Source organism: Tauraco erythrolophus, chromosome 3 (genome assembly GCF_009769465.1).
Source record: "Tauraco erythrolophus isolate bTauEry1 chromosome 3, bTauEry1.pri, whole genome shotgun sequence".
NCBI classification, from domain to species: Eukaryota; Metazoa; Chordata; class Aves; order Musophagiformes; family Musophagidae; genus Tauraco; species Tauraco erythrolophus.
Window position 1 is genome coordinate 2625735 of NC_141467.1, and position 27502 is coordinate 2653236.

General features: G+C 41.6%; 1 protein-coding gene across 2 annotated transcripts; it reads right to left on the reverse strand.

The window, feature by feature from the left end:
• Nucleotides 1-1115: 1115 nt before the first annotated feature.
• On the reverse strand, nucleotides 1116-22071 carry KDSR (3-ketodihydrosphingosine reductase). 2 transcript variants are annotated; one of them, XM_086608412.1, is made up of 10 exons: nucleotides 21926-22071; nucleotides 14651-14740; nucleotides 14013-14069; nucleotides 9825-9890; nucleotides 9563-9658; nucleotides 8232-8423; nucleotides 6316-6399; nucleotides 3885-3968; nucleotides 2311-2412; nucleotides 1116-1951 (listed from the first exon to the last, which is right to left on the reverse strand). In XM_086608412.1, exons 1-10 carry the CDS (start codon nucleotides 22031-22033, stop codon nucleotides 1832-1834), a joined length of 999 nt encoding a protein of 332 aa, XP_086464538.1. In that variant the 5' UTR covers nucleotides 22034-22071; the 3' UTR covers nucleotides 1116-1831. The 2 variants fall into 2 exon arrangements, with proteins under 2 accessions (XP_086464538.1, XP_086464539.1); XM_086608413.1 differs by lacking the exon at nucleotides 6316-6399.
• Between the last annotated feature and the right edge of the window lie 5431 nt (nucleotides 22072-27502).

Here is a 27502-nt window from a genome sequence, read left to right on the forward strand (position 1 = left end):
GAATACACTCTATTCCCAAAATTAGTATTATATTATAAGCATGCACGACTTCACATATCTAAACAAAACCAGGAGGCAGGACCTAAACCACAGGCTTTACGAAGAATTCAACAATGCCTCAACGTTTGCCATTTAATGAAAGTCTAGCCACTTAAAATGAGAGTGCCAATGTGACCCTCCCTCAAAAAAATACCTTTGTAAACCAGATATTAAAGCAAGTTTAGTCTACAAGAAGAAAATTTGAAAAGTGATCAACCAAGTTCACAAAGGGAAATAAACAGCCTCAATAAACTACATTTTAAAGGTTTTCCAGTTAACCACACATTATTTTTCACCTCAGTTCAACTGAATACCTCTTCTTACATAGATGTAGAGAATATCTGAACAAAAGCAATCGATTTGGCCTATTTTGTTGTTAAATACTACTTTCAGGCAAGTGAAAGTGCCCAGTTTTACACGTAATTTTAGCTTCAGAGTAGTGACTGAAAACAGAAAATACGACATTGAAAACCCAGCAGTGCTAACAAATACAAAATATGCAGCTTTTGGGAAAAAAAAAGCAGCTCACAAGGCACTTGCTATAATGGTCCATTAAATAAAGAGTATATATAGTGCACCCTCAAAACGTTGTTATGCATCAAGCTTTTTCAGCGTTAAACTCAAGATTTATTACACAGAGCCTAGTGGTTGTTTTTATTCTGAAGCAGTTATTGAGCAGCCTTGTTTCATACAATGTAAATGAAACAAATCAGAAGTGAGGCATAGCAGGAAAGTATTTTAAATCATTTCTTGTCATGTGAAAGTTCTTCTGTGTCGCGATAAAATTTAGCGTGGAATGCCATTCTGATACACAGCCCTCCCGGCCCCCCTGCCCCCAAAAGCTACATTCCTGCTACTGGAAGAGCCTGGCATTTTAATTACAATTGATTCATCATCAACTACTGGTTTGGCTCATCATTTGCAGCTTTGAAAAATAACGTGCATCAACAGTAGCATTAAGCTACTTTCCTTTCCAGAGCAAAAACTGGCAAATAAGGAAAAGTATCTGTAAAAATCGTACGTTATTTTGATGGCTTAAAATGCTGAAAGTCACAATCAACACACTTGGATACTGCTTTGATTTTTTTTTGTTCACAACATACTTCAAAGGCCAGAAGAGCTACAGACCTGGTCACATCTCCTAGCATTTCTCTGTGGGAATGGGTTCTTCATCTCCCTTTAGAAAGTATGCACATATTAAATGATACTTTTTAATTACTCCCAGACTGAGAAAGCTCGGATCATACAAATGTATCTGCCATCTTAAGGCTTCCACAGTTGCACGTTGGACAGAGTAAGGAAAGCTGTCATTGACAGAAGGATCTGTAGTTTGGCCAAAGGAAAAAGTTAACATTCTAAATTAAGAACAGTCCCAAAAAGTTAGCGAAAGGTACCAACTTGTTCAGGGGACTTCAATCTACTTCAGCCCAGTCTGTCACGGTACTTGTTCTGTCCATAAGCACCAAAGTGAGAAAACTTAAGCATTTGTCCAGAATTACCACACGTAGTCCATTCTCCAACTCGACTCTGCACATCACTTACAAATTCCCTAAATTCTCTCCAACTCAAACCACCAAAAAAACCCCCATCTAATCCTCATTCACACCTTTGCATAGTTTGGCACGTTCTGGAGTTGTACTTTTGTTTTCTTTCATAGCTTTTAAGGGGACTCATCTGTCACATACGCCAAGTACTTCCAGTCTAAATCCTTCAGGAGAAAAAACTGAGTCCCCACTTGAGCAGCAAGCTGTCCAGGACTGTTTGACATTCTTCTTTCAGTTCAAAGTAAAGATTACTCAGTTTTATCTGCACTTTCAGATTTTTCCCTTTGCATCATGCAGCGACGAACTATGCTGTCAAAACTTCCTAGGTAAAATAGGCCAACGATGCGAAAAATGCCCATGCAAACAACCTGGAAACAGAGAGAAACATCTTTCAATTCATTTAAGATCCCAGATTGCAGTGTGTTATGAAATAAAAGCGTTTTTATGAAATAAAAAAAAGTTCCAAGCAGGTATGCTATATAATGTCAAGGAAACAAACTCATGAAAACCATCATAACTATGTAACAGCTCAGGACTGAGCAGAAGGTAGCAATCTCAGCTTTCCTGCCAACTTGCTGCTTCAGCTGGAAAATACTCCTTCAGTTTCCTAAACCCAAGTCTCCACAGTATTAACAGCCATTTGATGAAAAAATAATCAATGTTTGCACAATGTTCTAAAGTATTTTAAACTAGAAGAAACTGACTACGGGGCTTTCCCAAACCTTACCTGCTGAAGACCTTCAGTAATAGAAGTGACTGGTGACATTCCACTGGTCAATATTGATAGCATGTAACCATCTGATCCAACTGAGCTGTTAAAGTTCCCTTGCTGGAAGGAAGGAAAACAGCAATTAAGACAAGAAATAAGACATTTACCCAGTTGTGACAAATCATGATGTGCCTCATTTCAACAGCTGCTCTCGATGAACATAGCTAATGGGTATCGCTAACAACAAAATATTTATACTAAAAAAAAAAGCTCACCATTTAGCACAAAATATTTTGGAATATTTTGATTCTTTACAGCAAAGGGCATTCACTTAAAAATAGACAAGGAAGCTAACTTCTCTTTAGAGAGAGGTGTGGTGAAGAAATCCGCGGATTTCTTCACAAAATAGGAAGGCTCTAAATTTCTTCTCAAAGCATGCTAACTGATGGAGAAAATGCATGATAGTCCCCTTGAAACACTGCAGGACTAAATCTGTGGAATGCTGAAGTGGAAAGGGAAGGTGGTGTTCCTGAATCAGGGTTAGGAGTCAATCTATGCAAAGTAGCAGAGGATACGAGATTTGTTATTTCCCAACGCATGCCTGAGAGGACTGCGAGTTCCTACAGGACAGAGCTACCTTTTAATTTCTATTTTAGTCTCTCAGCTGATGGCTTGAGTGCATAAAGACCATATCTGAGCTAATACACCATCCAAAGTTCTGGAAAGCATGGTGTGGAATACCAGATGCTTAAGATTGCAGAGGAGATTAGTCTTTCTCAAGCACCAAAGCTATCTGAGGTAGTGCTTTTAAAACTCACCACCCCAAAAAACAGACATAATTTTGTGTTTATGTGCTGTATTCATGAAAATATTGTAAAAACTTCACAACTGAACACCTGCTGTAGATGAAAATCATGCTGAAGGATCCAGAGTATTTGGCACTGTGAAATAATTAGATTTTGGGATTCAATTGCTGTGCTTTATGAACATGAAATTTCATGTTTGTTTCCATTCTGAGGTGCTTTATTAAGCATGCAAGCATTCCATAGCACAAAACATTAAAAAAAATTCCTCAGATATGCAATACACCCTTAACCATCAAGAGCAGCATTTTACATATTTTAATCACTCATAAATCACATACTTGAGAAATTAGAAGCCAAAAAGGCTAGACTGCCTTCATTTATTGTAGACTTATTTTTATATGAACTCATCTTCCAGAAAAATAAGATAGTCCAACAAGCTTTTGAGGTTAGACAAATAGTATTTCATACACAAAAAGTCAATAGAGTTTAGCGTTTTACAGTCAGTCGTAATCTGCCTTGGAGACATTGCATCATACTGATGCATCATTTTGTTCTGTCTCGATACTTCAGATACTTTTTAGTTCCAAGAGACTGTATAAAATCATTTGTGGGCACAGTGGCAAAAGAAGAAAATATTTCCCGTTCAAACTAACCACCGAAGAGCACTGTTTTGTGTAAATTGATCTTGCATTTAGCTTAGCCATTGTCTTACAGCCTTAAACAAGCATCACACACTATCCTTGTCTCTCCAAAGAAGAACATACTTTAAAAATATTATTTACTTACTATGGCATCTTTGACTATAACTCTGGCGACTTGTTCTGCTTGGCAAACAGATGAGGTTTCAGAAATTAGCTTCGTCTCTAAGGGCTTTAGTAGAAAAACACCAATGTAAGTTTGACTAGCAAAGCACAGGAGAGAAAAATATGAAAGTCAAATTTTGGTTTTGGGGCACTGTTAGCACGTGGTATCACACTGTCACCTAAAACATCCTCTTTAAAAAAAAAGGTAATGCAAACTTTTCCTTGAATAGTACTTTTTTTTAATAGTTTATTACTAATAAAATATGAAAAAGTGGTTCTTTTCCCCCCAAATATTTGTTTTTCCATAGAGGCTATCAAAATGCTGAAACTATGTCTCCTCAACACCTGTGTGTGTTGTTTTATGCTTTTTGTCAGAAATTAATTAAAAGATAGGCCTGAAATATTTTAAAAATCCTACAAAACAAATTTATGCTTTTTTTTTTTTAGTTTCTCAAACTCCACACACTGGTATCCACCAAAAATCCATCACTGCATTTTCTTTCTTCGTGCTTTAGAGCACTTATGCCACTTTACCTCACAAGAAGAAAGCAATAATGGCAGTTCTTTTAGCAATCACAAATTCTTTCACAAAAACAAACAAACAAGTCTGGTCTGCTACAAAAACAAACAGAAAAACTATGCTTTAAAATATTTAGAAGCACGTTTGTCATTCGCCTCCTTTTGAAAAATAAAACAGCAATGGAGCTAACTGCACAGCAAGCGAGTTAAATGCTCAGCATGTTAAGATAAATGGTTCTGTTGATAAAGAAAAAAGCACTAAATTTGGGAGCAGAGCACTCTTGGTTGCAAGTCAGCTTGTAATGTGTCTTTGCCAGCAGAAATCACACACAAACACCTTTCACAGGTTTTTCTATAATGACATGGCTTATGTCATCAGACCTCTGTCTCATAGCTCCTACGTATTTTTGAACTTACTGGTCAGTATCAACCCAATCTGAAAAAGATACAGGGCTGTAAACATTACAGTACTATAAGTTTGGGAAAAAAATTAGCAGCTGCTCAGGAGCAAGAGCTGAAGTTAATGACATGTTGGGAAAAAGGCAGGCAGAAATCAATCATTAAATCCTCGATCTGGCTAGTCAGCCAAGCCAAGCACGGCTGCCGTTTCTAAAGCGGTTACCTCCATCTGCTAAGCAGTTATCCAGCATCTTCTTTAACTGTATTCCATGATTACAGAGAAAAACAGCCTAGTCCTGAAGAGATGCCAACTAGAGACAGATGTTCTAAACTAAGTAGCATTAAATAGATGCAAAAATAACAAATGAATATCTGAACTGTGAGAGCAAGGCAATATTGCAGAGATTTAAGATGCACTATCGCCACAGGAGCAAGCCACTCAGAGACTTCGTGTATGCTAAGCTCACTGTCTTTGGAAAATAAATCTTCAACGAACAGTGCCTTTAGCTGGTGACTGTATTTTCCTGAAGTAGGCCATTATGAAGAAAATATCCCAGAGAACATGCAAGCTAAACAAGTATCCGCAGATGTCTAATTCTTGCTCTTTACATGCACGTGTGGGTAATAAAGAATATCTGTATCAGGAAATGATGAAGTAAGGATTGTGTTATACAGTCCCTACTGATTTCTACAAAAAGGGTGAAAGACAAAACGGAATTCAACCCCAATTTCCTATTATACATGATGGAGCATCCTGAAACCTGATCTCCTTAGATATCAGGTTTCTGGTTCACAAGTAGACACATTTCTCTCTCAGTCACTGATACTTCACTCTGAACAGGGGGGCTGAATGGAGTTTTTGGAATTATAGGGACACATCAAATGACCAGAGGCGACTAAAACTTTCACTTTTAAGGTAAGCCAAATGAAAAAGGCCTACTCCTGACACACCTGTCTGAAAAGTGATGCCACAAACACAACCCAAGAGAGTTTCCTTCCTGCTTCCACACTAGCCAACAGCCACTGCTGAACTGTATCACGGCGTGTATTCACACAGCAAGGTTCGTTTGCAGACTTCACTGAAGGTGCTGACTTTATTTTCATCCACCAGAACAACTGCACGTTATTAAAGGCACAAAACAGGAGTCTTACTTTCGGCTCCTTAAGCTTTGATATCAAAACAAATGGTGGTTTCACAGTTTTACCATGTCACGCAATATTTCACTTGTGGACAGAAAAGCTTTGCAGTGTTTCAGATATTAAAGGTAGGTAGTTCTGCCATTTAAATCCAAAACGATTAACTACACAAAATTATTCTACGAGCTATTTCACTCTGACTAGTTAAGTTGAGAAAACGAAAGTGTTTAGAAGTACTTCTTAAAATCTTCATGTGCACTGATTTCCAAGTACTACAGAAGTGAATGAAATTTGAAATGCACTGCTTACTACAAAGTCAATCTTTAAAAACATTACAATATTCCTAAAGGACAATTTACCTTTGTTTTACTTTCTTCTGCAAAGCCAGGTGTGTCAGTATCTGGAGGATAAGCCACCGTTACGTAGACGTTATAAGGTTTTACCTGTATTATACAAAAGTAAGTGTCATTTTAATACTGACAACCTTTACACGTCCCTCATAACTTCATTAATTGCTCTTGCACCAAAGAAATACAGCAAGCATGAATTTAAATTGCTTCTAGCGCTAAGTCACCCTCATATTCAGGAACTGCAAGGCTCAAAGCTTTGTCAAATAAGAAAGCAAAATAGCAAAGATTTTAAAGAGATGGTTGTGTTGTTTTGTTTAATGAAAATATCTAAAACCTTTGCATTCAATGTAAATTATTTGATTAATCTAAGCATTTTTTAAGACATTTAGGAGGAATATGAAAGTAGTTTAGCTCTATCATTTTACCAATTTCAATTTTAAAAAAAAGACTAAACCATTGCCACACACCAGTACCCAGCACTCATAAAAACAAGACAAAAAAAGAAAACTTTGACTGAGGCTTATTAGCATGCTTTTTTTGTCGTTGGTTTATGTCAACATATCTTCACTGCTGGACAAATATGAGAAAAGAACAACAAAAACGTAAAACTCAAATTTGATATCTTTCAGAGGTATACTCAAGTCACAAGGCTTTTCAACCCATGGTATAAACTTGCAAGGGGTCAAAGTCTAAGGAGACAAAAAAATAAGTAGAAAATGTGAGAAAAAATGGAAGGTCTCATGTCAAGGATTGCATTAGTTCTGTATTTTTATGTATGCGTCACAGAATTATGTCACTTACTGCACTAGTATTCAGAAACTACTACAAGGCAAATCTGTACTCCAATACAAATAAAGAAGCTTTTAATGAAAATATTCAGAGGGCTAAGGTAAAGCAAAGTGTTGTGAAGTGCTAAGCATTTTTCTTTATATTATGAAACATTCTATATTGAAAACACTTTCTTAAACACCCCATCACAGGTCCATAAATGCCTTATTTTTAGTTTTGAGTAATTCAGTCTTCACAAACACATCTGTCATAAGTCTGAAGACAGACCCTGCAGTCACGTCGTTCTATTTGGCAGGCCAGAAGTGATTAGAGGTAGTTCTACCCCCGTTCTTACCCTGATCAAGGCATACAACTACCTTGAACAGAACAGCAAAACAACAGGGACTACACAAGGGTCTAGAACCAAACACAGACACTTAGCATATAAACACTTAACTACTAAAATATACATTCTTGACAGAAGAATAAGGGAAGTAATTTTCAAGTAAGTTTTACCTGTCTTATTACGAGGTAGCTACCAACCGTGCTCCACTGAATAATGAAAACAGTGTCTGGTCACTTTTCAGTCTTGACGTAAGCATAAGCTTAGCAATTGCACTATAAAAATCTCATATATACCAAAATTTAGAAGAGTGAACCACTGTCAACATAATATTTTTTTTTGTGGACAATCCTCAAATTCTAGCTTGCAAATTTTACTGTTTCATATGGTTCACATACCACTTACCATGGCCTCACAAACAAGTTGGGAATCACTGGCCTGCCCCTCATGCATCCATGGGATCTTCAATATCGTTCTGCACTTAGACCCTTGAAAAAGACTTTTACTCAAAAGACTTAAAATCCAAGTCCTTTTAGCTAAAATAAAAGATTAAAAAAGTCTGCACGTGTGGCCATCTTCAGTTCTAGGAACAGATTCATTTTATTCCCTCTTATGCAACTGAAATCAGCGTAGTTTCTGCAATCCCATGCAGAGCAAGAGGATTCTACTGCTGCCAAAAAAAGGGCCAACACAGCACACAGATATCAGCAGTGCTGCACGAGATAAAAAGAGAACTATTTAAATGAAAACGTGCTGTAGTCACAAAAAATATTTCTGTTTACAACAGAAAACACTTAAATAGTTGCACACATACCTCCATTTGCAGGGCTTCAGCCAAGCCTCGAAGAGCAAACTTCGTTGCAGAATAAGCTGTGTAACCAAAGAGGCCCAACTGCCCAGCCTGAGATGACACAAACACAATCCTTCCCATTCTTCGCTCCTTCATGGTGGCGATGACTGCTCGGCTCGGGTAAACACTCCCCAGATAATTGACTGCCATCAATCTCTGTACAAAGGACATCAATATGGTGTTTGAGCCACAGATTCAGAATATTTCAGCTGTTTGGTATGACTTAGCAAAAAAAAAAAATCCCTATTTCAGTTTGCTTTAACAATGACCTTCACTAGATTTGTAGCTTTATCACCTGGCAAAAGAAATAACAATTGTTTTCTATTCTAGAGGTTCATAAACTGTTTTATAGCTAAAAAACTCACAAGCCAAAAGAAATCCAGTCTATCTGCAAGTCTTAACAGCATTCAGGATACTGATAACACTGAACCATATGGCCTTCAAGGAAAAAAAGAAGAATATTTGAAGGAAAATCTAACCTAAACAGAGTCCAGGAAGCAATCCATTTATGCACGATGTATGAAAACATACTGAAATGAAAGTTTAAAGAGCTTACTAAAGCAGGAAACAGGAAAAATTCTATGTATTTATGCATTTCAGAGATTTGAATCTTTGGCAGGATAAGGGGAAGTCTTTAATTCCACTCTCTAAAAGACCTAAAACACAATCAATAGCCTATAGAAGCAACAGAATGGATGACTAAAATTTATTATAAAATTATGCCTATTTAGTATTTTCAAATGATTCAATGTGATCTGTAGATGACTGGGAGCCAGAGGGCTGTGGGTATAAAGTAACCAAAATACAGGAGTCTGGGGTTTTTTTCCTCCCCTCTTTGGTCTTTTCATCAGAGCAGCAGCTTCTGAAGCTGCAAACAAGTTGTGCACCTCAAGGTTGAACACTGATAACAGCTGGATTTTTCTTAAACAGGTTAAAAATACTCATATATTAAAAAAAAAAATCTTCACCAGAAAAAAAAAGAGACCATGTGAAATTCAGTGCCTTTCACAGTGCATGAAGCTACAAACACACATGCCAGGCTTTTTTGCCATCTTGAGGACTATCTCAGAGGAAAAATTCTCTGTTCTGACGTATCAATGAGCTGTTATGGGAGAAGTTAGAGGCAATCCTCGCAAATCTAAAGATGAATCCTAATTCTGACAGCTACCACAAATCAAGTGTATCACTATTCCATAATTCCTACAAAGTCTGTGAAGACACGGGAATGCAATCTAACTGTTAGAACAGTTGAATAAGAAAGAATAACATAAAATAAAAAAAGTAGGCTCACTCACTTCAAAAGCATTCATTTCAATATCCTCAAATTTTCCTGTAACTGATGTTCCCGCACAGTTTACAAGCATGTCAACTGGCCCCAGCTTCTCCTGAGCCTGAAAGAGGGCAGAGAGGTGAAGATGTTCTTCAGCAGGGAAAAAACACTCTCTGTAGCACAGTATCATCGTAAGAAACTATTTCCATTAGAAATAGTAAGAAATTATTTCCATAATGCATCAATATGCTTCTTAAGATACACAGGTGAATCAGTTACTTCCTCACCTGTTTCAGAACATTCTCCACCTGTTCGTAGTCTTTAGATACGTCAACAGAAATACACAGTACGACCTAGAAAAGGAAGATCAAAGAACGTTTTTACAACACAGCAAGTCCAGTAACTGTTGACTCTGAGCCCTTCAAAAAGAAAGAAAACTCAATGATGTATCTTTTCCAGAAAAACAACAAGTCTTTGACAGGACAGTTTGCACTTCACCCATGCTGGTGAAAGAAATCCTTGCTCCCTCTGAGTTCCTCCTCCTCACACACAGACACATTCTGCTATAATAAAGATTATATTGAGAACAAATAAGCACTTCAGGATCTTCAAAGCAGCTACTCATGTGCAAAGTATCATTTCTGATGTACTGTAGTGAGACACACTATTACTCAAGTTATTTATATAAAGTTTAGTAAAAGCTATTTTAATTAAGGCAGTCAAAATTCCACAGTGCTACATTTAATTTTCATCAGCACTAAACAGAAGTCAAACTGTTTACGTGGCTTAAGCTCATCTTGAAGAAAAACAATTTTGCTGTTGTTGCAAGGTTGCGGAACGTTGCTCTGAAATTGCAGCATCAGCATTGCAAAAGCCTTTTCCAAAATTTATAAAGCAAGTGTTAAAAACCTGCTAACTTTAGCACTGGAAATGCATGCTACCCACTTATTTCATAAATTCTGAGGAACAGTAGTAAATTTAGTTGCATACTGTTTAATTGGGACATGTCAAGGACAAAACTAAAATAAAAATTCTATGAGAAACTGACTAGTTGCACAGCATCATAAATATCTAAAAAGTGAAGTAATGTGTACATTTACTCCTTGTCTGGAAACCACAGATTATGGGGTTTAGTTTGAAAGATACAGAAAAACGAAAATAAGCACTGGCCCAGGGGGGAAGAGGCAGGCAGGATGACAAAAAACAGATGACAGTGATATCTAAGTTTTGTTGCAGCTAAAAGTTGGGCTCTGCTTTTCTTGAGAGTCACTTATTACTTTCAGCAAGATGATCTCAGAACCTATATTTTGAAGCACCTTCAGATCAACTTCTGGCCAAAGGAAGCGCTGCCTTCGGGTCATCACTTACAAACTGGAAGGTGGCTACAAACTCTGGCTTGGCCAAGTCTTGACAAATAAGCCACCCTCTCCGCTGAGCAATCAGCAGAGCTTTGGGGCAATTCATCATCTTGAACGGGGAAGCAATCTCACATCACAATAAAAGGAGGGACTCCTGTATTCCTGTTCCAATTTCTATCCTTTCTGTTACTTTGGTCAATTCCTTTAAACTCAGTTTGAGGTGAAGTAAGACAGTCATTACCAGTTTGTAACAAGTATCATGGTGACCACTTGTCTAGCACGTGGACACACATGCACACACAAAAAAAAGCTGACCACAGTGTACCAACTGCCATGGCAGCTAGCCATTTGTCAGTTCTGCCTCTGGTCAGGCTGCAACACTTCAGAGCTGCAGAAACATGACCTGCTTGCCATTCCTGTGCAGCAGGTTGGCTATTCCTGCCTCCCAGCATTGTGTGCAGTTGGACAATGGAGTAAACTTGTGGCACAAGTGATTGGTGGGTCTGCATGTATCTCCCCTTAGGGCGTTTATTACATTTTGGAAATATTTATCTTTTACGTAAGTTTGAGAACAAAACAGCAATTGAACAAAACCAACACTGATTTATTATCTTTGTGTGTTTGGAAGATCAGTGAGGAGGTTAAAAATTAAAGTTCTGTATCAAAACTGGAGCAGTTAGTTAATATATCAGATTGCATAGGTTAGTTATCTCTGTGAAGCACATACTCAGGAACTACCACAGCTTTTATTGACTACTCTCACTTTATACAATTAATCTCTTTGCTTCTATTGTCATCCATTCTTTCTTCTGCTACAAAAAAATATACTGATTACCTTCACTCCAGAGCATGCGCTATAGATGCATGCCTAGGACACAGAATATACTGCCAGAAACAGTCTAATATCCCTCAGCCCTGTTCCTCACCTTTTGTTCTAAATATTGCATGGTGTTGGATCAGTAATAAAACTTTCACAGTAAAAGATCAATTCAACTCCCAGTGAAGTATTTGGGAATACTCTATATTAGGAAAGAGATTAGCCAGCAGTGTGCCCAAGCAGCCAAGAAAGCCAAAGGAATCCTGGCATGTGTCAGAAACAGTGTGGCCAGTAGGAACAGGGAAGTGATTGTCCCCCTATACTCAGCACTGGGGAGGCCACACCTTGAGTACTGCGTCCAGTTTTGGGCCCCTCACTTCAAGAAGGACGTTGAGGTGCTGGAGCAGGTTCAGAGAAGAGCAACAAAACTAGTGAAGGGTTTAGAGAACTTGTCCTATGAGGAGCGGCTGAGGGAGCTGGGACTGGTTAATCTGGAGAAGAGGAGGCTCAGAGGGGACCTTATCACTCTCTACAATTACCTGAAAGGAAGTTGTAGGGAGATGGAAGTCGGTCTCTTCTCCCACGTTACGAATGACAGGATGAGAGGGAATGGCCTCAAGTTACACCAGGGGAAATTTAGGTTGGATATCAGGAAAAATTTCTTTACAGAGAGGGTTGTGAGGTATAGGAACAGGCTGCCCAGGGAGGTGGTGGAGTCCCCATCCCTGGAGGTGTTTAAAAACTGTGTAGATTTTGTGTTGAGGAACGTGGTTTAGGGACCCTGATAGTGCAGGGCGAATGGTTGGACTTGATGATCTTGAAGGTCTCTTCCAACCAGATGATTCTATGATTAAAAAAAGCTTTGAAAAAAAAACACCTCTAAAGGCAAGGATTTTGCTCCACTGCACCCCTATATCCTTAAAGGCTGCACTGTCAGCGCTCTAAACAAATGGCAGGCAAAAGCCTTTAAAAGAACATTTGTCAAGTCGAGCACTAAATGTACAGAGATGCCAGACCCTAGTTGTCAGTGCAGCCTGGTTTCCTGTAGATATGCAGGAGCTGAGCAGTGACAGCATATGCTCATGTAAAAAGTAATCTTTCCTGAGGATCTTTGTCTCTCAGCTCAACATCTAGTAAACCTAACATCTATCAAGCTGGACAGATTTTAAGAAGAACATCCTGACATAGTGTTTGACAAAGGGTTAACTTCAATGCTAAGCTTGAGAAACTACTAGAGCAGCTGAAAGAAAAAGGTTATCGGGAGGTTGGTTTTTTTTTTCATGGGCAAAATGTAGTTTCTCCTCACCTCAAATGGCTTAGTTTTTCAAATAAAGTTGATCTGAGTAAGGCAGCATGCACAGAAAAAAAAAATCACCTTGAGCCATTTGACAAAAATAGAAGGAAGCAAAGACAGAATCTTATCTAATAAATGGAGGTAATTAAGAAATCTTGTTTTGCATCAGCTAGTATTAACATTATTGCCTTCAAATATTTGGCTTTTTCTATTGCTTCTTTTCAACAGAACATCCAATTTATCAATTCACAGACAAATAAATTGCTTGTATTACTAATCATGAAAGTAACAAAAAGAGTTCTGGAACACAAAAAGAAGCCACCAAGATGTCAACAGTCTCAATCCTGTTTCCCCCCTCCCTTTGATTATTAGCACTGCAAAAATATAATTTTAGTACTTCATCTTGAAGTTGCACATTTTGAATATAGCAAGCTTACCTGTTTTAAGCCAGCACCTCTGCAAGCTCTAAAACACAAGTGCACTATCTGTTCACCAAAGCAGCTTCAGTGCTTACAAGTCTCAAACTTCACAAATTTAGCTTGTGCATCTGTTACAGTACTTTGCCAGAAAAAGCCATACAAGCATGATGTAGTGAATGAAACCTGGAAACAAGTATCTCAACTTGTTTCCCAAGACAACTGCTGTATTTACGAATTGTAAAAACTGAGAGATTTGAAAAAAATTTAGTTCCTACACTTCACCTTGAAGAATACAAACGCTTATCGAGTGACAGTAGGTTGAAGCTATCCAAAAAAACTGTACTACACCTACAGTTGAAGACATCAATCTTTCTCTAGAAAAGCAGGCAAATGCACTAGCTAGGCAACAGCAAATGTAGCAAAACTCAGAACATCTCATGTAAGCAGACTGGTGGTTTTGGATCCAAACACTGAGCTCTCGCTTAGTTTTGTCAAACAGCTTTATTTTGAAGACAGGAGTACTGAACTATGTTGCAGGGACTATCTTAAACAAAACACACAACAGCCACTGTTAGCAGCAATCTTACCTGCTTGTCATTAACAGAATACTTTTCTATTTCCTTCTTTGTCTGCAGCAGCTTGTTCTGAAATGGAGACAAGAACAGCTAAAGCACTGCAGTTCTGAAAGCAATATTCATTTTCAGTGTTTCAATAGGGCTTAAAAACATTCCCTAGAACCCCAAAAAGATATCCTCAACTAGTTATAACACTTTACTATTGTAATTTTACAGATTTATGAATATATGATGAAAACATCAACTCCATCAAGCTACCACAACTCACCTACCTGTTTTTCACTTCATCTTCTGCGATAGGACAAGGGGCAATGGCTTTAAACTGAAAGAGGGTAGATTTAGATTGGATATAAGAAAAAAATTTTTCACTCAGAGGGTGGTGAAGCACTGGCACAGGTTGCCCAGAGAAGTTGTATATGCCCCATCCCTGGAAGTGTTCAAGGCCAGGTTGGATGAGGCTTTGGGCAACCTGGTGTAGTGGAGGGTGTCCCTGCCCACCGCAGGGGGGTTGGAACTAGATGATCTTTGAGGTCTTTTCCAACCCAAATCATTCTCTGATTCTATGAATTGTTAACTCAAAAATTACCCCCCACACACCTACACAGTGTTTGTGAACAGAGTTTAGCCAGTAAAAACACATACACACTTACCTCATCCCTTGCAATCAGTGTTATGAAAGCACCTTGCTTATAACATTCAATAGCAATGCATTTTCCAATTCCACTGGAGCCTCCAGTTACCTAAAAGTTATTGGAAAAAGGCAGTTAGTCCACTGTTATCATCCCTTCTCCCATACATTAAGAGTCAAATCAAATGCAAATTCCAAAAATAAACAGATTAAAACATCACTCAATGAGGTATGAACACAAAAGATACACTAAAGTTAGTGTACTTATTGAGTATGAATGAAAAGTAAGATCTGAATATATCAAGGAGAGTTTGTTTCTACCCCAAAACCAGTGTTACCTCAGTGGCATTTTTTTTCTCATTTCTTATGTCGGGCACACTTAGACCCACTACCACACAAGCTTTCTCACATGCTTTTCACTAAGTGCTGTATGTTATTTCTAAAAGCAGAAGTAGTTAAAAGTTTGAAATCACTATTAATGTGATGACATACTGCCCTTCCATGCCCGGTCACAGTAGAAATTATTTATAAAATTAACAATTGTCAATTGCTTGCTGAAGATGTCATCACATAAACATAAACAGAAAATACCTTCTTTCTTATTAAAAAAAAAATCCATTAAGTCAACAGTTGGCCTTCTGTAGAACACTTCTCAGTCCCCCAGTCTGGACCTTGAACTGTCCACGTCATCCCGCAATTCCAGTTTTGTGGGGAAGACAGCACCTAAACTTCCATTACCTCTTCTTCTTCCTCTGTACAGTCTTGTACACAAACAGGCAATTAATAGTTCATCTACAGACAAACGCAGCGTGATGACTAGAGCCCTGCAGCATATTTTGCAGGAGGATTTACTGCCAGACGGTACTAACACACAGGTTAAAGTCACCTTAACAACTCTCTCGCTACCTTCCATAAACCTACTTGTGAACCCCACGTGGAACAAGGTGTAGATGACAATCCTGACCTCTCTATTTGCCTGAAACAAAAACGTCTGCCTGTCTGACACTGCCTTTAGATGACTTGTTCATTTAAGCCCAGTCTCAGTCTGCATGTGCCTCGAGTCCTGAAACAAACACTACTGTCTTCCTTATATACACAAATTATTTGAGTTTTAACAGCGTATAAAGAGGTGGTAATTGAGAAAATATTGGAACAAAAAGCCTAGAAACAGTTATTGAAAAAAAAAATCTATTGATGAAATGAGTTTATTCCTCTGGAAATCATCAATTTTTGTTCTTTATCAAAACCTTTCAAAAGACTTGAGAGGAAATAAAGTATCATCTCCATTATAAGTGTGATAAGACAGAGGCATTGAGCTAATTAGTGGAAGAGCAAAGATCCCCAATCTCTAACTACAAACCCTATCAAAAGCCTTGTGTGGTCTCCTCACCTGCCAACGCCTCGGCTTTGTTTTCAGAGATGCATTATCCTTAAAATTCTTTCCACTCCTGGAGGCAGTGAAGTGAGAAGTACATTCCCATGAGTCACTTAACTCTTCTTTCACGAGTATTTTATCACTCACCTCCAAAACCAGCTTAGTGTAAATCAAATAATCCCAGCAAACGCAGATTCACAACATGGTCCATGGTTCCTGACTGGTTTGTCTGCAGCCACAAGTGGGCCAAGAATGGGTGTAACATTCACAAAGACCAATTTAAGCTATTTAGGCTTCCTCTTTTACTAGAGAGAGCTGCTCCAGGTCAGCTTCTCACTGACCCTCTCTGCAAGATGAGCTTCACACTACACTAACCCTTGAGGATGACTCCAGGATGCATGTTCTGTTCTGGAAATGTGAAACCTGGTCTGTCATGTTCTGAACCACGGATGACTGCTTTCAAAGCAAACGATGTCCACGTGAGTGAGTGTTATTCAATGATCTGTAAGACCTCAGCTCCACAGCACTCAAGAGCTGCTTCTACAGATTTTTCAACCACAGCAGATACACCAGCACATGGACTAAACAATGTGCATGGAAGACTGCTCCAATGAATTTTTGGCGTAGCACCGAGAGACAGCTGATTACTACCTGCACAAACTGCTGAGTATCGTGAACTGGCCAACTACACCAGGGCTTGAGGAATTCTTTGAAGGTGAAGGTGCTGGCAACAAGACTCTAGTGTGTCTTTCCAAAATGAACGTTGTCACTGTCTGACAAGGTCTGAAGTCATGCAAGAAACAGAAAAAAGGAAGTTTTTATTCACAGTCACACCAAGAACACTGGATAGGGCTCAGATCAGACAGGTCAGTGACAAAAGGTAGTCTCAGTTAGCTGGGAACTGTGACCTTTAGGTGGGAGGCTGTTACTAATACGCACATCTTTCAGGAATATTCACCACGAATGCTAACGTAACCAAAAAAAAATCCCTACCACCAGTGAAAACTCTGCTTTGTGCTATAATGAAGACAGCCTACGCAAATCTACAAAGTCTGTTAGGTAAGTTACTGACACGGGTGCTCAGAATTACCGGAAGAGCACATGTCTGCTCTGTTAAACAAGACGTTATTACAGACACTTACTCTTGCAGCCAACAGTTCTACAGTGCACTTCATTAGTTAGAGACATCTGAATTGCCACTGATCCCATTTTTAAATTCCATTGGAACCCTGTCTCAGAGGAGTCAGCAAAAATAATGATCTGGTCACAGCAACTCGAAACACAGACTAGTTTCTTGACAGAAAGGGACGATTTAAATCCTAGTATTAATCCAGATGTTGAGAGTGCAATACTACCAGCCCTCGAGCAGTGTCATTTAGCTGTTTCTGTGTTTGAGAAGAACCAAATTAGCTATTACAAAAAGGGTCTGGCTCCAACTTCTTGATCCTTGACAACAGAGTTCAGCTTCTAAGGATCATAGGGTTTATTTCCCCCCTTGATAAATGGAAACGTTGGGATGAGGTACAGAGAACTGTTGGGTTTAACTTTCAAATTTGAGATACTGGAAATTAGCTTCAATTGATGATGAAACAGTACAACTCCAAATTAACAAAACTGCCATCAGGAATGATCAAAATCAAGACTTGATTCATATGGTGTCTCCAACAGAGTTTATTAACTTTCACTTAGCACTGCATGCAAGCTGGCTTCATGCTTTTAGACAGCAGTCTGGCAAGAAGGTATTCAATTCCATCGAAACAGCACATCCCTGGATCTACTCTGAGTGGTTAGTATGCCTGACCAGACTCAAAAGGACCTCTTGTCGAGCCACTCGGATGCATCCGAACCTCAGATCACATCACTCCCAACACAAGAGCTACAATGCTGAGACACCAAGACTGACTGTCCCTGAAGTTGACCACAGTTATAAAGTTGGGCACAGAAGTGGTGAAACTACTTCTAGACCAGAGACGACCCTTATGCCTGTGAGCTTGGGATGATCATGCCAAATCGTGTCCAAGCAAAAGGTCCTTTTCTATCTGGATGGGAGACAGTCCCAAGCAGAGAACATCTTTACCCTTCCTGCCACTGTTAGTCCACAAACTTCGATAAACTGCATTTGTATCACCGAAATCTTGGTGGGTTTTTTTTCCAGAAATTTCAACTTGGTTTTAGAAAGATTAAAACTGAAACAAGGAGGGGAAGGTTAGCATTGGTATTTCAGCAAGAACGGTTTCTAAACACCACTCATGAAGCTTACAGAAGGCTGCTTTTGCCCTCACCTCTTAGGTTTCTGCTGCATTCTGTTCCATCAAGCCAAGCATCTTTGTAGACAAATGGAAAAGGTGAGCAGGGAGAACGTGTGTAGGGCAGGTGTAACACCCCTGACAAAGGGATGCAAGTGAGCATGACGCACATGAAGCAGCGATGACTGCTTTACCCTATTTTCATTTCCCTGTCTACTCTTACAACCAGCTACCAAAATAATAGCTTGTTCTCACAGAATAGGCGATGTGTGCCAGTATGTAGCCTGAGAACCAAAGAGAGAGTTAAAGCCAATGGCAAAATAAGAGATGTATGAAATAATCTGGATTTCAAAACATGGAGAAGCTCAGTAAAAGCAGCAGCAGCTGCTCTACAGCACAAGAATAACTTTTATACCCTTTATTTGAGAACACTTTCCTAGTCATGCCAGAAACAACACAAGTAGTATTAAACATCTAAAAAGCATTTTGTTTTAAATAAGCTACACCTGATGCTTGAGTCGATTTCACAGGACAGAAGTCCTCTTCATTTAATGGTGCTCACTGAGGTCACCGGAATACACAGCAGGTAAGTGGGAGGAGGAAAACTCTACAAGATGAGACCACGAGTAATTTGGAGCTCTGCAGACTCTCCCTCTGAATAGCAGTCTTACTCTTTCCTGAGAAGAGAAGACTCCTATGATCATGATTCCTCCAGAAAACGTGCCTGGCCTCATACAGTGAGCACTTCGACCATGCAAACATCTCAGAGAGGACAGAGAAAAAAAAAAAAAACCAACAGGTTTTCTGCTTCAAATTTCTACCCCAAAAGGCAACTGGAGTCAGTTATTTAGCCACAACAATTGGCTAAATATTGTTAGAATTTAGTAATTGTTAGAAGTGAAGAGGAATATTTTTTATGAAGGATTAAGAGTGAAAAGAATACTGACTTAAGTTGAAAATCCAGTAACTGGTGTGTAACAGCATCAGAAGTTGCCCAGTGACCTTCCTTCAGAAATGTAACAAGTTTGCACGATCCTTTCAACCAGCCCCCAGAAAGAAGAGTTTCTAGGCAAAACTGACTTTTTCTGATTCAGAAAATCAATCTATGCAAGTATATATTGAAAAATTGTATTTACTGTGCAATGGTAATGACTTGCCCTCTTGAGAGGGCTTAACCAACTAAATAAGCAATTTGCAGGTCTTTATTCTTTTACTTTTTATTTCCAGACAGGGTTTAACTGAGGCCTGACAAAGATTACCAAATGTTAATCTACAGTCTTATCCGAATCAAATTATAAATAAAAAGAACTTACATACGCAGATTACTTAAACAGATTTTGACTTTTTCTGTGAAAAGACTTCAAAGAAATCCTTAGACAACGTTATGGTCCTTCAATATTTTCATGAGGTCTCTCAGTCATTTCAGTAGCAGAGAACACTTACTCCCAGTACACGATCCAAGAATTCACGCACACAACATGGAAAGCCTCTCCCTGAACAAAACTTCAGATTTACAGCACCATTATCCAATATTTTTGCTTATGCACTGGAAAATCTGAAATCCAAATGTACAAGTGTCCAGGATTACTAAGAGTATCTACAAATCTAAGAACTAATGAACTCTGAAACAACTGCACCATATTTCATTAGTTTGCATGAATAATTTAAGAGCATAACTGAAGTCAAAACAAAACAAGTAGTTCTGCCAGTGGCGGTAACAATAAAACTATTTACCTGCAGATTTTGATCTGTATCATCAAGTTAAATATATCTACAGCCTTTTCCTCCATCAATATATTGATATAGTTACTTCTCCAGTTGGACTCTTGATTGTGTGAGACTTTGAGGCTTCCACTTGTATCAAATTGAGCTTAAACTGTTAATATAATCAGCAGCAGTGGTAATAGGGAGGTTTCTCCAAGAAGAACATTCTCATCGTTTTCAATATGAACTTTTTTAAATGAACCATTCTGATCAGAAGAACCAGTACAGCAGTTTTTAAAGAGTTTAATCACATAAAGAACAGACAAAACTCCGGATAATCACAATATATATATAAAAAACCAAGCCAGCAAAATCTTGAAATAAAATCCATAAAACTTTTTATTGCTTGCTACTCTTATTTCAGCATAGCAGTCACAGGAAGTCTGCTTCACCTTTGCTTTTACACAGTATGGAAGGGTTCCTCCTTAACAGGCATCACTTCTGTGGGAAGATCCATAACCAGAGAACCTTAATGCAAGCTGGAACACACCTCACACCCCATATGCTGCTGTAAATCCAGTTACAGCATCCAGGTAACACCTACTGCATAAAGCAACTTGAGAATACTGTTTCAACTTGGAAAGGTCTAAATTATTCTGGGGACAGCTCCATCCTCTAAAGAGAAGCTTCAGAAATAGTAATAAAAAAAATCCCAAAACAAAACAAAAAAGGCACCATGCAGAGCTAAAAATTAAATATTAACTTAGAGTAGCTGTACATTGACTTGCACCTAAAAGCTCTAAGGATTATCCCAAACTCCCACTGTAATAAAGGGCATCTGCAAGTGCTACTCACCCCTTAAAAGCAATTTTAACCAAAGAGTAACCTACAGCTTCACTGCCTGGAACATATGTCAGGGATTTAAAGCTAAGTTAAAAGAGTTGATTCTAGGACTCCGATTCTTTCGACTGCTTAACTCATTTGCTGTCACGCATCGAAATTCACTACTTTGTGATCCACCTAGATGGCATCTAGATATTCCTTCCCTCCCTCCCACGGGTGCACTACTCACGAACTGTTTCAACTGGATGTTCTTCTGAAGACCTCCTAAAGGCTTCCACCAGTCAACATATTGCTCACCGACACCGTATCTGCGCACTTAAAGACACCGAGGTGTGTGAGCATCACCTGACCACTTCCTCTACATTAATCTGTCCGTTTCCTCACCTCCGACTTGGTTTTTAGACCGAGGAAACTAGAGATTTTTGCCTTTTGTTTACGATCACACACCCCCCACTTTAACACCTTGGGAGATGCCAAAAGGAAACAAAACTCAAGGCGGCCGGTAACTTCGAGAGCACCGAAGGACCGTTTCGAAAAGCCAACGTGGTTTTGCATTTCTAGCGACTCGGGAGATCGCCTTAAGCCAGCCGAGGCAGACAACGGTTGCCAGAGCCATGAGAACGGCTCATTTCCTTATCGCTCGGACTCGCGGCTCCCACATTTCGGTAGCTTGGGGTGCTACATCCAGCTCCCAACACTCCTCGCAAACCAGCGGGCACCCCCAACGCTGAGCTTTCCCCGCGCGGGCCTTTGCCACCAGCCCGCCGGGTACCGCCGGACATCACCGGCCCGCGGCGAGTTCTCGCCCTCCCTCCCCCGCCAGTCGCTGCGGATCGAGCGGCTTCCTCCGCTCGCTCCCCCCGGCGCGGGGCCTTCCCCGCGGGGGCCCCTAACGCCGCCGTACCAACGAGTGCCAGCCCGGCTGGCAGCGGGACGCCCCTTCCCTCAGCGGGAGCGGCCTCCCTTCCCCCGGACCCGCCAACGGGCGGAACGGCCGAGGCTCGCGCCACAGCCCCCCCACCCCGCCCCGCTCCCACCGGCGGGGCCGAGCGGCGGCGCCCCGCCAGAGGCCCGCTCCCTCGGCGCGACGCGCGGCCCCCCCCCCCGCGCTGCGGAGCGCCTCACTCACCACGACGTGAGCGCCGGGCAGCTTGAGGGGCTTGGGGCTGATGAGCGGCGACACCATGTAGAGGAGAAGGACGAAGGCCACGATGAAGGCGACCGCCAGGAGCAGCATGGCTCGGGCTGCGCTGGCGTATGGCCGCGGCGAGCAGGGGGACGAAGCCCGTCAGGCGGCAGCAAGGAGGGGAGGAGGGAAGGCGGGCGGGCGGAGGGGAAGGGGGGGAGCCGACCGCAGCCGCCCGCCTGCGCCGCGGCACCTGGCGGGAGGCGGAAGGCGCCGCCACGGGGCGAGCGAGAAGGCGGAGGGGGAGAGTCCGCTCGCCACTCCGTTGCCTGATTGGCTGCTGAGGAAGGCGCCGGTCTGCGCGCTCGGATTGGCTGGCGAAGAGGGCAAGGAGCGCGCGGATTGGCCGGGGGGCGGGACGGCGCTCGGAGATTGGAGCCCGAGGGTGTTTTCAGGGTCGTCGTTAGAGGCAAAGGGCGGTGGGTGCCCGGAGTGGGCGGGGCCGGGCGGGGGGCGGGAATTTCGCTGCGTCACGTGGGGCAGGGCGGTCGCGCCGTGAGGGGAAGGGCGGCCGGGTGGCGCCGTCAGCCGCGGGGAGGGGGTCGCTGTGGGGGTGGCGCCGGAGACCGGGGCAGCTGGTGCCGGGGAGAGAGGGAAGGCTTCTCCAGAGGTGGCCGAAGAAAAATTCCGGTCAGAAGAGCTCGGTGCCAGTTCTCAGCGAGAGGCCTGTCCGGGGCCGTCCGCGTCCCGGGGCCTTGCCGCTGCCGTCCGCCCGGAGGTGCCCGGGGTGGTCAATGTTAACCCTGAACGCCCCTTTCGTGAGGCGATAAACGCCGGTTTTGGGAGGGGAGGAAAAATAAAAGCGGTGTTGGTTAACTGTGGCGATGTTGAGCACTCGGCTTGGCTTCCTCGTGCGCTTACATAAAACGTCTTGAGCGTTAAGCACCGGTTTGTACACCAACTTCTTATTACGTTGCCCCAGGTCAGCAATTGGCGTGATTAAAATGGTGGAGACGTGTCAGGCTGTTCCTGCGACACACGGTGGGAAAGGGACGAGAGCAGAGTGCTCCCTCGTGATGGGAAGACATCGTGTGTCAGCGAGGTAGAAAATACCAACGTTTTATGGAAGATAATAAACTGGCTTCATCACGGGTGGGTTTTAAAGCCTACTTTACGTCACTGCCTCCAGTAACAGATGTGGATTCTGCAAGACTCGGTTTTTCGGAGCGGTTGAGCTCCACCGCTTTCTGCTGGCTGCAGTTGGAGTTAATGGTGCACCTTTGTTCTAAAATCTAAATCCGATTTTTTTTTTTTCTTCAGCAGGCTGTGCCCTGCTGGGTGAAACTACAGGGGTTTTTTTGTGTTATTCGCATGAAAAAAAAAAAAAAAAAGCGTGGTCTTCAGCTTTAAGGTGTAATAGCAGAACAAAGATTAAAACAAAGAAACAAAAAACTCTTCCAGAGCAGTCCAAGTAAAATAATTCTGTATGTTTGTTTGACTTTAGATATTTATTTAGTATAAATCTCTACATTTGTTATTTTTTTAATTTGTAACAGAAAAACTCCCTCCAATTACTTTTTCTCACTAGTTATTATGCAGTCGACTTTATAAAATGGTTTATTAACAAAAAAAAAGAAACCCAAAATCCCTTAGGCAAGAGGGCGTGCAGAAGGGTGTGAAAATAATATCGGAGAGATTAGAAGTAGTGAGTAGGCGGAAATGGGAGCAGAGATGTGGGCAGGGATTATGCAGTTTTCAAGGTGAGAACAAAGAACCTGAATTTGGTGCAGTAAAAGAAACCAAGAATTAGCCCTGACATGGGATTGACCCGGGATGTGTCTTTGGTGGCGTTTTGAGTTCAGTGCTGCAGAGGTGGAGGCAGGAGGAAGTGAGAGGAAGAAATCCTGCACAATAAGATGCTAGCTGCTACAGTGACAACAATAGAAGTTGATTAGTGATCCATCTAAGAAAAGACAGGATGTTAATTGTATTGTTAGCAGGAGTCAAAATAAGATGTGGACTGGAAAAAGCATCAAGCAAATATATTCATTTCCTCTTTTACATAAAGAACAGTATAGACTGTTGTGTTAACACATATAGACTATGTGTTATCTTTCCAACAATATCAAATTATCACAAAAAAGGAGATTAATCAGCTAATAACTGTAAGTTATTTATAGACTTCCACCACAGAAGATGGCAAGACTTCCAAAGCTCACCTGTCAGCAGCATGGAGATAACACAAAGCAGACAGTCTTTCTCTATATAGTATCTCGCTCAACATCAAGGTAGGCTGAGGGCATGGGTGCAAGAAATCACCTGCTGCAGTAAAGTCCTAGTAAAGCGAGACCAAGGTTAGTCATACTGGTAGGGAGCCTTTAAAAATCTGGGAGGCATGGTGTGGTCCTCATCCGTCACAGATGGTCACATCTCAGTAACCACGTTTTAAAAGCCCTTTTTTAGCCCGTGTTTGTCATCCGTGGGCAGCAGGTCGAGGGAGGGGATTCTGCCCCTCTGCTCTGCTCTCTTGAGACCCCACCTGGAATACTGTGTTCAGCTCTGGGGTCCCCAACACAAGAAGGACATGGAGCTGCTGGAGCGGGTCCAGAGGAAGGCCACGAAGATGATCCGAGGGCTGGAGCACCTCTGCTATGGAGACAGGCTGGGAGAGTTGGGGCTGTTCAGCCTGGAGAAGAGAAGGCTCTGGGGTGATCTTCTAGCAGCCTTCCAGTACCTAAAGGGGGCCTAAAGGAAAGCTGGAGAGGGACTTTTTCCAAGGGCGTGTAGTGACAGGACACGGGGCAATGGCTTTAAACTCAAAGAGGGGAGATTCAGATTGGATCTAAGGAAGAAATTTTTCACTCAGAGGGTGGTGAGGCACTGGCACAGGCTGCCCAGAGAAGTTGTGGCTGCCCCATCCCTGGAAGTGTTCAAGGCCAGGTTGGATGAGGCTTTGGGCAACCTGGTGTAGTGGAGGGTGTCCCTGCCCATGGCAGGGGGGTTGGAACTAGATGATCTTTGAGGTCCCTTCCAACCCAAACCATTCTACAGCAGATTTTATGGAGAAACCCATACTGCTTTTTACCTTTGGCTAAGAGGACACCATAGAACCTCTTGTTTTGTTCTGTGGATCGTAATGTGTCCTGTATTTTTGTGTGAAAAATATATTTAAAGATGAAGACCCTACAAACTGCATGTAATTCACCAGTGAATTACCCAGTAGGTATTCTTGATTCTTTTAAAGCATGCCAGCAGAAACGGAAGTTTGCTCTCCCTGAGTTACCTGGTTTGCGTTCATCTTACAGGACCTCATTCACAGGGGAAGTGCATTCCTGGCACAGGGGCTTGTTTACTATAAAACTGTTTTCTCAATGACTGTGGAACTGGAAATGGGATGCTATGTAAACATCGTTGCTCTCCAGTCCAAAGTGCAGCTGCACATGGAGCAATACCTCATTAATCCGACCTTCGTACATCGCATCACAGAGTGTGTCATTTTAAAGAGGTGACCAATGCCTGTACATACCCTGAGGGTGGGGAAGGAAAAAGAACGGATAAACCATGCTCATTGCTTTGCTAATTAATCCTTGGGAGAAGCTTCAGGACAACAGTGATGTGTTTAGAGAAGGAGAGGGAATACAAGTAGGTGAAAGCAGCCAAACTAAAGAGCTGTGGTTTTCTGCTTCCTCACTTTTGTTCATTTAAATCTTTCGACAGGCGTTTGCAACAGCAATAATGTGGGCTGAGATATTCGGTGCGAATGAAATTGTGGCAACTGAAGAATCAAAGTAGTCACTGAAATATGAAAACAGATTTGTGAATGGGTAGTAGTACAGCACAAATGGCTGATACTACAAGCCTCCTCTTGATATTCTAAAAAGATAAATGCTCCCAAAGCATACCAGGTAGATGTAGAAGAAATACCACTTGTTTTAAGATGCCTTCAGGAGAAGGGATGACGTTTCAGAAGAGCAGGTAGCAAAGTTGCAGCCTCCAGCCTCTGGAGTCACTCGTATTGTGCCCAGCTACTCACCTGCTGGATTTTCCGGTTGTATTGTCTGCATATTGGGAAGGGGGAGTGGAGACCAGGACCTATAGGCTACGCTGTGATAAAGTTGGAGACTTCTTGATGTGATTTCCATCCAGCCTGTCCTACTGTATTTAGAAAAAGCAATAGCAGTGAAAGAGTAACTTCCATGGCCGAGGAAAGCAACTTTTTCCTTTTATCCTTCCAAGTTGCTTTCTCTTCCAGCCTTCCCCCGCCTTTTTTTTTTTTTTTTTTGTAGTGAGGATACATGTGGCATCCCACAGACCTCTTAAGAAACGAGTATTAATGGTTACAAGAGGTTCAAGCCATGTTAATAATTCTGGGATTCCAGTGAAACTCCAGATTTTAGCATAATGGCCGCCTGGATGGGTAGTTCCTGTCAACCAGCTTTCTTGATCCCTTATCTCTTGGGGAAGAGTAGCTGGTAGGAACAGAAGAGCTGCTATACTTGGTCAGAAAAGGATCTAACTAACATACCATCTGTCCCTGACGGTTGTCCGTAGAGGATACTTGGGAAAGAGGAATGAAACGATGGCCTGTATCTGATGGAGACTAACAGTGTGGGACTGAAATTCGTATCGCACCCGGTTGTCTGCCGGGCAAAACAAAAAAAAAACGGGCCCCTGTAGCTGGACAACGGCTCGTGTACTGGGCATCGTGCTGGGCAGAGGTGCTCCTTGCATTGCAGGGTGAAGCAGCTCGCAGAGCACTACCCAGGCCGGAATACCCCGTCTAGGTGCCCTCACTGCCGGAGAGCCGTCAGGGTGATCTTGTGGGTCCTCCTAGCAGGAGATCTCCAGCGTTCCCATACTCAGAGTGTCATCCCGGAGGTGCTTGCTTGCAGCAGGGACAGATCCCAGCTCTCTCACAGCCTCCAGCTGCTCCACGTGCCCTTATCGTGATGGACTCGGGCAGGGCTGATGGCCCAGGGGCTTCTGCAGAATCATTCCCGGAGGTTGCCTGTACACAGGCAGGTGGTGGTTGTCGGCAGCCCAGGCTCAGGTCGAACCAGGGCTGCCTGCTGGGAGCAGAGGAGGTGCCGGTGGCGGGTTGCGTGGTGCAAAAGCAGGTGACGTGCAGCCCAGCCACCAGGCTAGTGTCCAAGGGCTTCTGCAGCTTTGGATGAACGCACTGGAAACAAGAAGTCTGCTGAAAGCACTGCTTAAATCAGGTTTTTGTCTTCACGCTGCTCTTCAAGCTTGTTTAACTGTTTAATGTGCTTGCCATAGCTGTTTTTAAAAAGAAGGTAAAACAATATCCAAAATTAACCACTCGTAAATTGTGAACCGTTATCTGCTAATAATTAATTTTTTTTTGTTTTATGCTGAAGAAATAACTACTGATGTTTTGCATATTGAGCAATACATCTCTTGAAATAAAATTAATGTCAACCCAGTAGTAGAAGGAAATCTCTACTAACTTGAAAAGGCATAAATTAAACTTGGGGACCAAGATGATCTTGACTTTCACTTAGTGTCTGTGTTTCTTTTCGTTTGGTACACCTTCTAGTAAGAGACCACACTCGGACATAA